The sequence below is a fragment of the Myotis nattereri genome (assembly GCF_964212035.1).
Source record: "Myotis nattereri genome assembly, chromosome: 6".
Taxonomy (NCBI): domain Eukaryota; kingdom Metazoa; phylum Chordata; class Mammalia; order Chiroptera; family Vespertilionidae; genus Myotis; species Myotis nattereri.
The window spans coordinates 10,856,672-10,870,177 of record NC_138081.1 but is presented as its reverse complement, the minus strand read 5'-3'; the positions used below and the strand labels follow the sequence as shown (position 1 = coordinate 10,870,177).

The 13,506-nt window shown below is 45.7% G+C and overlaps 1 protein-coding gene across 2 annotated transcripts in view; it reads right to left on the bottom strand.

Annotated features, from left to right (window-relative positions):
- ZFAND3 (zinc finger AN1-type containing 3) overlaps window positions 1-13,506 on the bottom strand; it is a 343,389-nt gene that overhangs the window by 32,620 nt on the left and 297,263 nt on the right. For both annotated transcript variants that reach the window (XM_081093918.1, XM_081093919.1), the window contains one exon: window positions 9,753-9,920. In XM_081093918.1, the coding sequence (XP_080950044.1) occupies window positions 9,753-9,920 (168 nt within the window). The remainder of the gene's footprint in view (window positions 1-9,752; window positions 9,921-13,506) is intronic.

The following is a 13,506-nucleotide window of genomic DNA, read 5'->3' as shown; positions in this document are numbered from 1 at the left end:
TTTGAAACATAGTTACAAATATACAAGCTAAACAAAACTCCAGAAACCTGCTTTCAGCCCGCCGGGATCTCAGAGCTGGAGCTGATACAGTGTTTCGATTACAGAACCCAAACAAACCAGATACCTGCTTTCAGCAGCAGAGGCCTCAGAGCTGGAGCCAGAGCTAAAGCTGGCCCAGAATAAAAAGAAAAAGAAAAAAAGGAGCAGTTGGGAGCTTCAGTCACCCACCAGCCTGAAAACAGCCCTAAGCCCCTCACCGAGACTGGCCAGGCACCCCAGTGGGGACCCCCACCCTGAAGGGTGTGTGACCAGCTGCAAACAGCCATCATCCCCTCACCCAGGCTGGCCAGGCACCCCAGTGGGGACCCCCACTCTGAAGGGTGTGTGACCAGCTGCAAACAGCCATCATCCCCTCATCCAGGCTGGCCATACACCCCAGTGGGGACCCCCACCCTGAAGGGTGTGTGACCAGCTGCAAACAGCCATCATCCCCTCATCCAGGCTGGCCAGGCACCCCAGTGGGGACCCCCACCCTGATCCAGGACACCCTTCAGGGCAAACCAGCCAGCCCCCACCCATGCACCAGGCCTCTATCCTATATAGTAAAAGGGTAATATGCCTCCCAGCACCAGGATCAGCGGAGCCGGGAGGCCTCCTGGCACTGGAATCAGCATGACAGGGGGCAGCGCCCAAACCCCGTGATCACCCTCCCTGCTCTGTTCGTGACAGGGGAAGGCGCCCCAACCCCCTGATCAGCCCTGCTCTGTGCCTGATAGGGGGGAGCTCGCCAACCCCGATAGCCCTGCGGCTCTGTGTGTGACATGGTGCAGCGTCCCAACCCCCTGATCGGCCCTGCTCTGTGTGTGACAAGGTGCGACGCCCCAACCCCCGCCATGGGCCCTGCTCTGTGTGTGACAGGGGGCGGCGCCCCAGCCCCCTAATCGGCCCTGCTCTGTGCTTGATAGGGGGGAGCTCCCCAACCCCCTGATCGCCCTGCAGGTCTGTGTGTTACAGGGGGCGGGGCCACAACCTCCCTATCAGCCCTGCTCTGTTCGGGACAGGGGAAGGCGCCCCAACCCCCTGATCAGCCCTGCTCTGTGCCTGATAGGGGGGAGCTCCCCAAACCCCTGATCGCCCTGGGGCTCTGTCCCAACCCCCCCCGCCCCCACGGGCCCTGCTCTGTGTGTGATGGGGTAGAGCTATAACCTCCCCATCGGCCCTGCCCTGAGTGTGAGAGTGGCTGTGCCCCAACCCCCTGATCGGCCCTGCTCTGTGGGTGATAGAGGGCAGCGCCCCAACTCTCCTATCGGCCCTACTCTGTGAGTGACAGGGAGGAGCTCCCCAATCCCCTGATTGACCCTGCTCTGTGCGTGACAGGGTACAGAGCCCCAACCCCCCTGATGGGCCCTGCTCTGTGCGTGACAGGGGGTGGCGCTGCAACCTCCCCATCGACCCTGCCTTGAGTGTGACAGGGGGCGGTGCCCCAACCCCCCAATCGGCCCTACCCTGAGCGTGACTGAGGGTGGCATCACAACCTCCCAATCCATCCTGCTCTGTGCATGACAGGGGGCGACGCCCCAACTCCCCAATCGGCCCTGCTCTGAGCCCGACCAGGGGCTGCACCTAGGGATTGGGCCTGTGCTCTGCCACCCGGGAGCAGGCCTAAGCCAGCAGGTCGTTATCTCCCGAGGGGTCCCAGACTGCGAGAGGGCACAGGCCGGGCTGAAGGACCTCCCTTCCCCCCTGAGTGCACAAATTTTTGTGCACCAGGCCTCTAGTCTATATATATAAAACCCTAATATGCAAATAGACCAAACGGTTAAACAATTGAACAACCAGACAACTGGTTGTTATGACGTGTGCTGACCACCAGGGGGTGCACGCAGAATGTGGTGGGCGTTGGTAGCAGGTGGCAGAGCGCAGAACATGGTGGGCATGGCTATGGCAGGATGGTGGAGCAGGTGAGCAGGGGCGCCAGACCAAGGTGGGATGCTGGCTGCTGTCATCGGGGCAAGCCTCTGGTGGTTACTGAAAATTCTTTGCTCCCACACACCATGGTCCCACCGGGTGCTCAAACCCGCTGCCAGCGCCGGAGCCACTGCTCCCACTTGCTGCCAATGCCTAGCACCGGCCCCGATCACCCCTGAGGGCTTCTCCACCTCCCCCTGCTCCTGAGGCGTGATCAGGGCAGCAGCTGCCGCTCACACCTGCTGACAGCGCCAGCGTGCTTACACCTGCTGCTGGCGCCGGCCCCAGTTGCTCCATGCTGTCAGCAGGTACAAGCAGGGCCGGCGCCATCAGTGCCTGGGAGCGGCAGAGGGAGCGGGACTGCCAGCAGACTGGGCCAGGGGCCGCGGCAGGAGGAGCCAGGTGGGGCGCAGAGGATGGGCCGAGACTCACCCCTGTGCCCACTGTAGCCTCACGGTCCACAGTTCCTTTCAAGTTGCACGAATTTGTGCATTGGACCCCTAGTTTGCAAATAATAGCTCCAACAAGGGATTAACATCCAAAATATATAAAGAACTCATACAACTCAATACCAAAAACACACACCAATTAATTCACTTTAAAAATGGACAGAAGACCTGAGTGAACACTTCTCCCAAGATGCCACCTCACACTTGTTAGAATGGCTATTATCAACAAGACAAGAATGTGTTGGAGAAGTTATAGAGAAAAAGGAACCCTCATTCACTGATGGTGTGAATGTCAACTGGTACAGGCACTATGGAAAACAGTATGTAAGTTCTTCAAAAAGTTTAGAATTACAATATGACCCAGCAATCCCTCTTTTGAAAACATTTATTTGCAAAGACATATGCACCCCTATGTTCATTGCAGCATTATTCACAGTGGTCAAGACATGGAAACAACTGAAGTGTCCTTTGATAGATGATTGGATAAAGAACATGTAGCACATATATGCAATGGAATACTACTATATGCAATGGAATACTACTAAGCCATAAGAAAGATGTTGCCATTTTCGACAACATGAGTGGATCTTAAGAATATCATGCTAAGTGAAAGAGGTCAGACAGAAAAGTCAAGAACCATATTATTTCAGTCATATGCGGGATGTAAAACTGAAAGCAACAAATGAACAAAACAAAACAGAAACTCATATACACAGATGGTGGCTACCAGAGGGAAGAGGGGGGTGGGGTAGTATAGGGGGTGAAATATATGATGACAGAAGATCTGACTTTGAAAGGTAAGTACACAAAACAATATACAGATGATGTGTCATAGGATTATACACCTGAAATCTATATAAATTTATCAAGCAATGTTATCCCAATAAATTTAATTAAAAAAATTTTTTTTTAAATCAATGCATTAAAAAAACAAAGCATTTCCCCCTGAATTGCTTACTAGCTGTAAGGTTAAAAATAGTAACTATACAATGAAGAAACTGAACTTTGAATGGTTGAGTGAATCACAATTAACATCAACAATGAGAGGCTAATGGACATCTGTGCCTCCCAATGTAAAACCCTGAGAAGAACATATCACTTACATGCTAGTAGTATACTGCTGGGAATATGTACTCTGAATCTACTCATGAAGAACCACTGACAAATCCAAAATGAGAAATGTTCTATTAAAAAAAAAAGTGTGGCTGGTTATCTGGGTAGGGGTTTGAAATATCAATATCATTCAGAAAATAACAACAAAAGGCTGTGAAAATGTTCCAGGTTAAAGGAGTCTAAAGAGACATGATGACTAAATGCAATATCTAATCATGGAATGGAATCTGTACTGGAGGGGCAAAATGTCTTTTATAAAGGACACTAGAGCCCGGTGCCCGACATTCGTGCAATGGGCGGGTGTCCCTCAGCCCAGCCTGCACCCTCCCCAATCTGGGACCTCTCAGGGAATGTCCGACTCACAATCCAGGACTGCTGGCTCCTAACCGCTCACCTGCCTGCCTGATTGCCCCTAACTGCTTCTGCCTGCTGGCCCGGTCACCCCCAACTGCCCTCCCCTGCTGGCCCAGTCGCCCACAACTGCCCTCCCCTGCCGGCCATCTTGTGATGATGAGAGGGTGTGATGGTCACTAGGCTTTTATTAGTATAGATTATGGGACCAACTGACAAAACTGGAATATAGGCAACAGATTTGATAAAAAAAGCACTGTATTAGTATTGATTTACTGAAGTTGATAACTGTGCTGTGGTTATATAAAATAATATCTCTATTCTCAGGAAACATTCGTTGGAATACAGGGCAAAACTTATTCTCAAATGGTCAGGAAAACACTTTCAATTTCCAAATAAAAAGTTAATGGTAACAACACACACAAAAAACACCCCAAACAGAGACACTTAACTTAAAAAAAGAGGAAACAGGCCCTGGCTGGTGTGGTTCAATGGTTAGAGTATTGGCCTGTGCACCAAAGGGTCATGGGTTCGATTCCTGATCAAGAGCATGTGCCTGGGTTGCAGGTTCCATTCCCGGCCCCTGTTGGGACACATGGGGGAGGCAAACAATCAATGTGTTTCTCTCTTGCTCTCCCCCTTCCTCACTCCCACTCTCTCTAAGAATCAATGGAAAAAATATCCTTTGGTGAAGATTAACAACAACAAAACAGGAAACAGAGGGAAAAAGTATGGAAGACTACCAAACAAAAACAACAGACAGAAACACAAAGGAAAAGACCCAATGGAGACACAGAGCTACCAGAAAACAAAAGATAAAATGGCTACAGGAAATCCTCATACATTAACAGTTATCCTAAATGTAAATGGACTGAGTTCACCAATAAAAAGGCACAGAATAGCAGACTGGATCAAAAAACAAAACCCACCCTGGCTGGGTGGCTCAATTGGCTCAAAAATTTGCAAGTCCTATTCCTAGTCAAGGCACATACCAAGGTTGCAGGTTCGATCTTCAGCCGAGGCATGTGTGGGAGGCAACCAATTGAGGTTTCTCTCCCACATCAATACTGCTTTCTCATTCTCTCCTTTCCTCTCTCTCTGAAAATCAATAAAAACATATCCACAGGTGAGGACCAAACAAACCCCAAAACAAACAAAACACAAAACCCACAACCATATGCTTCAAGAGACACATCGAAGCTGCAAAGACTCAAAGTGAAAGGATGGGAAATGATTCTCCAAGCAAAAGGCATTCCCAGAAAAGCAGGAATAGTCATACCTACATCTGACAAAATAGATTTCAAGATAACAAGGGTAGCCGAGACTGGTTTGGCTCAGTGGATAGAGCGTTGGCCTGCGGACTGAAGGGTCCCGGGTTCGATTCCGGTCGGGGGCATGTACCTGGGTTGCGGGCATATCCCCAGTGGGGGATGTGCAGGAGGCGGCTGGTCGATGTTTCTCTCTCATCGATGTTTCTGACTATCTCTCTCCCTTCCTCTCTGTAAAAAATCAATAAAAATATATTTAAAAAAAAAAAAGATAACAAGGGTAACAAACGACAAAGATGGATGTTTCATACTAATAAAGGGTAGTGACCGCAGCAACCTCGGTTCAGATCTGAGTCACAGCACCAAGAAAGAAGAAAAAAATAATAATAAAGGATACACTAACATCAGTAAGACATAACACTTCTCAATATATATGCACCCAATCAGGGAGCACCAAAATATATAAAGCAACTACAAACAGAACTAAAGGGAGAAAAAAAGTTAAAGACAATACCTGGAAACCTTTTCTGATTTGTTTAGAATAAAGCCCAGATATTCTATTTTTTAAAAGCTTCCCAGGATTGAGAACTGCCTAGAACAGCAGTTCTCAAAACATGGTCCTCCCTGGGAACTTGTTAAACATTCACAGGCCTACTGAACTAGCACCCTGGGGGTAGGGCCCAGCAACTCTGTTTTACCACACCCTCCAAGTGATTCTGATGCCCACTAAAATTTGAAGCCACTGACCCAGACTATGAGCTTCTACATTCTGTATATCCAGCTCCTATAGTTCCACAAAACCTAGCAAATTGCTTTGTGCATTCTCATACCTCAATAAATGCTTGCTCAATTTAGTTTGACAGTGAATGATAAGGCAGAAATGAGAACTGGGGCACTTGGAGATGAGTACTCTAAAGGTCCCAGCTAAAGCATCACTCTGACTTTCTAAAGTAAATAAAAAATTTATTTGAAAGCAATAAAGAAAGTCAGATTACTCAGGTTAGTAAAAGCACTGTTGTCCCAAAAGGGATCTTATCAGCTTACAGTTTGTTAAGTCACTATCCATTAAAAACATGCAATAACTTATGTAAGCTAGTGGACTAGTATTTAAAAATTAATTCTGTGGTTCTGGGAAGCAATGCACAGCCATTAAAAAGCCATGCTGTGTGTATCATGAAAGATCTGCTTAGAAAACACAGCATTCATGTGGCGGAGATGGGCCCAGATTTGATGAGGATGGCCAGGTTTCAGAAGAACACCCTCTAGGTAGCATCTGGAAAGACAAGACTCCTATAAAGAGAATGAGCTGATCAATTTACCTACTGAATAGAAAATGAAACAAATAAATCCATTTTTATGCAACTGTTTCCTATCTTGAGAAGTTGAACTGTTGAAGTTACTCTAGGATGGAGGATACAGTCCCAGCCTCACCACATGCCTTTTCAAAATTGGCATCCTGAAAGATGTTACAGAAAAGGGTGTTGTTGCTTTGGTATTGTTGACTTAAAGGTTATCTAGTCACAGAGAGGCAGAGGAGGATTCATCTTCAAAATTCATCTATTTATTGAAAGCCCATGGAGTGCTTTGGCAATTAACAATTCCTACCACCTCTAGCTGTTCCCTATGTGAGAAGGCTCCGAACTCATCTTACAAATTGCTCTTTTGAAGATCAAAGGGAAGCTGAATGTGTCTGTGTGTGCGCTCCATGAGACTGTAATTTAATGGAATTTTTAGAGAAGGCTTGCTGGCAGTGTTTGGATGACAGCCCCAGGGCAGAGGATTCAGGGGAGCTTGGCCACTCTTCCCTTTGGAGCGTCTTCCCTGTCTTTAATTGGCACCTCATTAGAAATTAATGAAAATGACATCCTCTGTTCTTCCTGCTCTAGGCATCGAATGCTACAAAAAGGCCCATCACAATTCATAACACATTCAATTTATATAGCAATGGCTCTTAAGCATTATTTATGAGATGTGAATTTCTTGTCAGCAGTTAATAACCTATACAGAGTTGAAGGGGAATGGCAAAAAAGATTGTGAATATATATATATATATATATATATATATATATATATATATATAACATTTTCTGCAGTGGAGAAGTGTGCTGTTTGAGTTCAAACTACCTTCCTGAGTCGTCACTTTCAGTAGTAAATTACTGCCCCCCCACCCCCATAAAACCTTTCAGGGCAGTTAAATGTCTCCCTAACACTCCATGCATCCTCAAGGAAATAACTATACAACTCACCCTTTCCTGGAGAGATCCAAGCAGACAGGCAGGAGGAACACAACAGCTATTTGTCAAAGACAGTCCCAGAGGTGTATGTTCCCACTGCTGTCCTTCATCTTTTGAAATGTGGCAGTGGACTTGGTCATTTTTCTGGGCACAGAAGTGTAATGCTCTCAGTGGGCCAAATGGAATTCCTGGCTGTCTCTGGGAAGGCTACATCCGGAGGGACTGCAGGAAGCTCGGAACTTTCTTCCCCACCAGAAAAATCAAATCTCTCCATAAGCAGGTCCTCAGAATTGGGCATAAGCCAAGGGACTAGGTATTATATCCTTTAAAAAGAATGCATGTCTTTTGCAAACCCAATAGGCACTCAGAAATCAGCCTCCTATCCAAAGAGGTGAGGAGCACAACAGAGTAATCCACGCTTACCAGAGACAATTAAGTTGGCTTCACTTAGAATCATGTGAGGTATTTCTAGATTTTTTTTTAGCAGTGCAGAAGACCTTAGGAAAATAGGTGGTTTGCATCCAAGCTGAAGGGTAAGCTGGGAGACTTGGTTATAACACCTCTGGATTTCTCAGCGCTAACCTGGGAACTCTTACCGCTGGCCTGACAAGGAGAGGAGGTATTATGACAGAGGCAAGATGGAACATGCAAGGACCAACTGCTTGATCCACTAAAGCAAATCCTTTTTAGTACCCAGGATTCAGTTACTTTCCAGAAGGAAAAATGAACATTAAGGTACAGGAAAATCTCATGATTCTAATTGAGGAACAACCAAAGGTCTGTGTTATAGAAGCAACAGGCAAAAATGGTCAAGTAGGTTTCGCAACTCTGGTAATGGACTGAACTGCTGAAACCCTCCCGCCCCCATAGTTCACATGAAGACCAAAGCAAAAAGGGCATGACAAAAGATCAAACTCTGCAATGTGGGCAAAGGTGGTTAGCCATCAGGCCCCAGAGTTTCCTTAGCTACCATGGTATTCCCTCCTTACCTCATCAAGAATTTAAAATTACTTGGGAGGGCTGACCCAGGTGCAGTCTATCAGTAAAATTCTGGGCTCACCTGGGCCATGCCACATGCATGAACACAACTGAAGTGTGAAAGCTCTGCTGACAGCCTCTGCCCCCAACTCTTACCCAACCCTCCTCTTTATACTTTCAAACAAGCATTTAGGAGAAAACTAAATGCCAATCTAGAAATAAAAACTTGTCCATTGACACCTAGACTCCCCATGCTGCCATCAAATGTCCCATTCCTGCAATTGAATATATGCTTCTGATCTTGTTACTCCCCCCCACCCCCACCACACACACACAAAAGTGTGCAACAGACAGACAGAAACGGGATTTCCAAATTAGTTTCCATGAGAAGCTAGTACTCCCTTGTTTCCTTCTCATTTCCAACGGAGATGACTGAGGGACAAGAGCAGCAACAGCTTCATCTTTAGAAGGTAAAGGACTTGGAGTCCCTGTAACTTTCTAGCTGCTGAAAGAACCATCTAGTCCTGGTTGTCAGCGTCAGTACTTGTAGAATATCTATGGCTATCCCAGGGGTGAAAGGAAGCTTCTTAAGCTCATTCCTAAGGACAAGGATATAGAATTCTCAGAGGCTAGACCTAGGCCTCAAAGTTGGCCTGGTGACAGCTCTGTCCCATAGAACAGTTTTGTAATATTAAGCTTTAAATCAGGAAATAAGAACAGGAACAGAAAAACTCTAATTCGGCCTAAATGCTGCAGCTTTACAATTATGTGTGGTTGAAGGGAGAGGAGTGATTGGTCTAAGTTTTGTTCTATGTGGGTACACATAAAGTTTTTAAAAATACATATCTGTGCAGCAATTCTAAGAGTTGGTATTACACTGGATAGATAATACAGAAGAAGAGGCTACCTTAAAGTTATTCAAGGGGTTAAGTGACAATGAATTACAGTTCAACGAAAATAATTTTCTAATCAAACTAATTTAAAAAGGATATGGGAGAAGAAATCTTGCATTCATTATACATAGTAAAAGGCTGATTCAGAATTAATTTACTATCTGAATTTTATAGTACATATCCCAGAATTTGGCTGGTTTGGTTAACTTCTAAATAAGTCATCAATGAGAAGGAACCAGAGTAATCAATGGAAGACGTTAAAGCAGTAAGCAATGACAATGCAACTCTAAAGACATGTGACAAAATAATGGGGAGTGTTTTTGCTTCTTTGTATGTGCTTAGAACTAAAAACCCTCTACTCCTGATTTCTCAAACTCTACACCTACTGCTCTCAGGGAGGTTTCCAGAAGAAGAACAAAGGAGTTCAGCCTCTTAGAATAATTTCCAAAGCTATGCCAGAGACACCGTCTCCATCATGTCCCTGGGGAAGATGCTTACCACAGCGGCACGATCCCAATTCCTGCTGCACCAGCTCCAGTTTGGTTTGGCACTGGAAGCACCGGCGTCGACTCTTCTGTTTAGATCGGCTGGTTTCCTCGGATCGCTCAGTGTTCTCCAGTAGTCGTGGCCGTTTCACTGGCGAAGCCTCATTCTCAGACTGTGAATCTGACCAAAACAACACATTTGGGGGTCAGGGTTAGTGCTTGGCCTGGCAAGCACAGCTGATGAATGTGCACCAGGCATTCTTCTGACCAGGCTACTGCCCTTTTCCAGGAATTGGACCTGTGTAAGCAACAGCCAGCTCTGACTGGCGTGGTTTCTACTCCACAAAGTGTGACAAGCATGAACCTTCAGGGCTGACTTCTAATGAGCTAGATCTGAACCAAGAGAGGAGAGTGGGGGTGGCTCCACAAAAATCTGTTGTTTTTAATAATGGTTGTCTCTATGAGACCATTCAAACTGGTAATTCTTTAGAGAAGGGACTATGTCTAGTACTTCTTTGTATTGCCATGTTTAGCATAACTCCATACTTAAAGCCAGTGTTTGATGGGGGATCTATAATCTTTTCTAGCAAAAATACTCATGTTTCTACTCCTAAACAGACAAGAATCAGTTTCTAATATTGGAAATTATTTCAACTGTATTTAGAGTTAAGGAGTGTATCCCTGCCTATTTATCAAAGAGCTGCCCCAGGGCCTCCACTGTGGAGTGGTACAGAGGCAACATGTGGTACCACAACACACCCTAGGGTTGGTGCCAAATTGGCAGGTGGAGGGAGGTGTAATGAACTTGTATTTCCCATGACTTTAAAAAGTAACTAAAATGCAATGAAGTTCATGTTATAGACAGGCTGTAAATAACTCTTGCCTTCCATAAAAGAGCAGCACTTGGGGGCTCTGTGCTCCTGGAAGTGCCCCCACTGCATACTGAGGATGCACCCCTTGCCAAGGCTCTGAAGTGGTTTGTGCTAAAGCACCTCTGGAAGGGAATCTCCTGAATGATCTTCCTTAAAAACAGATCCAGATCCTACCACTTTTCACCCCTCCACCACCTCCAACACTGGTCCAATTCATCACCATCTCGCCCAGCCTGGCGAAACAGCTGCTTAACTGGTCTCCCTGCTCACCTCCTTACAGTATATTCTCCACACAACAGCCAAGCGATCCAGTTCAAAATCAAGTTAGAATTACTTCACTTCCTTGCCTACAACCCCTTCCTTTTCAGCTCCCCTTCTCAGAATAAAAGTTCAGATTCTTACCTGAGGCCCTCAAAAGTCCCTGCCTGAGGTGCCTTCCTCTCCTCTCTCTCACCTCATCTCCTGCTGCTCTCTCCCTCTGCTCTCTCCACACTGGCCTCCTTATTGTCTCTTACCTCAGAGCCTTTGCACTTGCTGCTCCCTTTGTCTGGAACAGTCTTCACCCAGATCTATATGGGATCTAACCTCTTTTAAGCCACATTTTCTTTTTAAATGTATTTTGAAATTACAGTTGAAATACAATATCATGTTTCAGGTGTAGTGATTAGACATTTATATAACTTACAAAGTGAGCACCCTGTTCAATGAAGTCTTTTTCCCTGATCACCCTATCTAGACCACTCTTGTCCCCCCTTCCCTAGCATTTCCCTTGTATTCATCCATAGCACTTTTAACATTATCTCCCAGGAGAATGTAAACTCCTGGAGGGCAGGAAGTTTCACCTGCTTTGTTCACTAATGTGCCCTCCATGCCTACAACTCAATATATATTTCTTGAATGACTGAATCTTCTCCTAGGCAGTCCTGATTTTCTATTTCAAGTGGCTCTAGTGAGAAGCAGCAGACGGTTGGATGCATTTCAATGAAGGCTGTCTGCATCCCTTTCCCCAGCCTTCTCCCTCTGTGTGAAGAAGATGCTGCACTTCATCAGAGAGCAGTCACTGGTTCCGATAGTGACGACGGTGACAGTTCGCTCACAGCCCCCCCAGTCCATGGCACTGTGCATTGACTTACGGAAGTGGAAGGCACGCACTATTCTTAGCAATTGTAAACTTCATTTTTCATCTCATTTAGTTCTTCCAGTCCTACATGACATTTTCCCCAAATACAAACCAACTAAACAAGGCCTTTGATGAAAACAATTGAAAGCAAGTTCAGCCTATTTCCAAGCTCTGCTGAGAGAAGCTGTCCAAACCTAGTCAGTGTGATGGCTGAGGCAGGTACAGACACACCAGGCCCCTCCCTTTCCCCTACAAGAGCAACAAGCAACAATCTAAATGTAAATCATTACAAAGCAGCCAGCCAAAAGGAACTCACCCTGCATGAGCCACACTGCTCTTTGGGGGTCCTTTTTCACAAACCAGCAATGGCGCTATTTATATTAATAACCCTATTTAGACCCCTTCCACCCCCCCCCCCGCCGTTTTTGGCAACAAAAAGAGAAAATTCTAGAGTAAAAGCTATAACAAAAAAATGGTATTTGTTCCTGAGACAAGGTCCTAAATCTGTAACATCCTTATAAGAAATTACCCCTCAACCCCCGGTGGGTGGGGTGGAGAAGAGAAGGGCCCACCTGAGAAGGGGAGGCAGTGGAATCCTTGGCTTGGCATTTATTAATATTGTTAAAATTTAAAAGGCCCTGACATGATGCCAGTACACCTCTAACATAAAAGAGGCGTGCTCAGACCACAAGCCTGTCATTCACATTGCTACCTGATAAAACCGAGTGTGTCTAGAAATGCAGAACTCACAAAGCCAATTTTCACATGAATCTGTCCCAAACTGTCAAATTCGCTGTCTACCTGCATAGCACCATCTCCATTTCTAAAGCAAACCTTTGCTACAAGAAGACAATTTTCTTTCAATGGCAATGCTACCATAGGTATTTCTTAAATAAGCCAGGGAATGATATATGAAGAACATATTTTAAAATGTATGATTCCTAAGACTGGGAGACAGAATTCATATTTACATAATCATTACTGGTCATCACCAAACCACCCACTTGATAGGGCCCCCCAACATGAGGAGGCATGTCCAAACCTAATCTCTCTTCTTCTAATGCTCCACCTTGTCTGGCCAATGAGCATTCAATAACAAAACTAAGGACTAAGTCTACTTGATCTCATGCTGAAATATTCTTTTATCCACTTGACATTATAGATAAAGACTACTGAGTTATTTGTTCTGATAGCAGAAGGCCCGGGACATTCCTGAAATAATGGGTCCTAAGGGAGGTTTCTGATGCTGCGAAGAGCGTCTGGCTGCACTGTCAGCGCTAGTCAGCCCTCGGAGAGTCAATGTCCCAGCAGCGCACAAGTCTCAGACCAAAGGCATCAGCATACAGAAAATCTGAGCCATGGGAAGCAGTCCTCCCATGATTCTAAACCAAGACGCACACACTGTTTACCAGAATGTTATTTTTTAGAATCAAGGAGCTGTCCCTAGACATTAAGAGATCCATAACTTTTATGCTCTAGAATATGTCCAATTAACCTTCTTCACTCAGTCCAGGGTCTATTATAATGGAAAGGAATCCTGTGCCCTCTAATGCCCTTACCACAAAGAGGGAGGGAGAATAAACTCCCTAAATGGTTTACCATCACCATCCTCCACTCGATGCCATCCAGGGAGGTAACTGTGTTATGCATCACTTCTTGGTGAAGCAAACAATTCCTTGGCATTTTCTCACAAGCCAGCCTGCTGTTTCAATTAGAAGTTAATGAAATAAAGAGCAGTCTACAGCATCATCATCATGTCTGCATAAGAAATTTAC